This window comes from Hipposideros armiger, unplaced genomic scaffold (assembly GCF_001890085.2).
Source record: "Hipposideros armiger isolate ML-2016 unplaced genomic scaffold, ASM189008v1 scaffold_856, whole genome shotgun sequence".
Classification (NCBI taxonomy): Eukaryota; Metazoa; Chordata; class Mammalia; order Chiroptera; family Hipposideridae; genus Hipposideros; species Hipposideros armiger.
Window position 1 is genome coordinate 627,386 of NW_017732206.1, and position 703 is coordinate 628,088.

At 58.3% G+C, this 703-nt stretch overlaps 1 protein-coding gene across 1 annotated transcript in view; it reads left to right on the forward strand.

Moving 5' to 3' along the window:
* The window catches only part of LOC109374685 (RNA-binding protein 4-like), a 12,835-nt gene extending 12,132 nt beyond the window's left edge, over positions 1-703 (forward strand). Inside the window, exon 2 of the mRNA XM_019629450.1 lies at positions 7-703. Within this exon, the coding sequence (XP_019484995.1) occupies positions 7-692 (686 nt within the window). The 3' untranslated portion in view covers positions 693-703. The remainder of the gene's footprint in view (positions 1-6) is intronic.

A 703-nucleotide genomic window follows, 5' to 3' on the forward strand; every position in this document is an offset into this window, starting at 1 on the left:
TTCAAGGCAAACGAATGCACGTGCAGTTGTCCACCAGCCGGCTTAGGACTGCGCCCGGGATGGGAGACCAGAGCGGCTGCTATCGGTGCGGGAAAGAGGGGCACTGGTCCAAAGAGTGTCCGATAGATCGTTCGGGCCGAGTGGCAGACTTTACCGAGCAATATAATGAGCAATATGGAGCAGTGCGTACGCCTTACACCATGAGCTATGGGGATTCGTTGTATTACAACAACACGTACGGAGCGCTCGATGCCTACTACAAGCGCTGTCGTGCTTCCCGGTCCTATGAGGCAGTGGCGGCTGCAGCTGCTTCCGCGTATAATTACGCAGAGCAGACCCTGTCCCAGCTGCCACAAGTCCAGAATACAGCCATGGCCAGTCACCTCACCTCCACCTCTCTCGATCCCTACGATAGACACCTGTTGCCGACCTCAGGAGCTGCTGCTGCTACAGCTGCTGCTGCTGCAGCAGCCGCTGCTGCTGTTACTGCAGCTTCCACTTCATATTACGGGAGGGATCGGAGCCCCCTGCGTCGCACTGCAGCCCCAGTCCCCACTGTTGGAGAGGGCTACGGTTACGGGCATGAGAGTGAGTTGTCCCAAGCTTCGGCGGCCGCGCGGAATTCCCTGTACGACATGGCCCGGTATGAGCGGGAGCAGTATGCGGATCGGGCGCGGTATTCAGCCTTTTAAAGCTTGAGGTG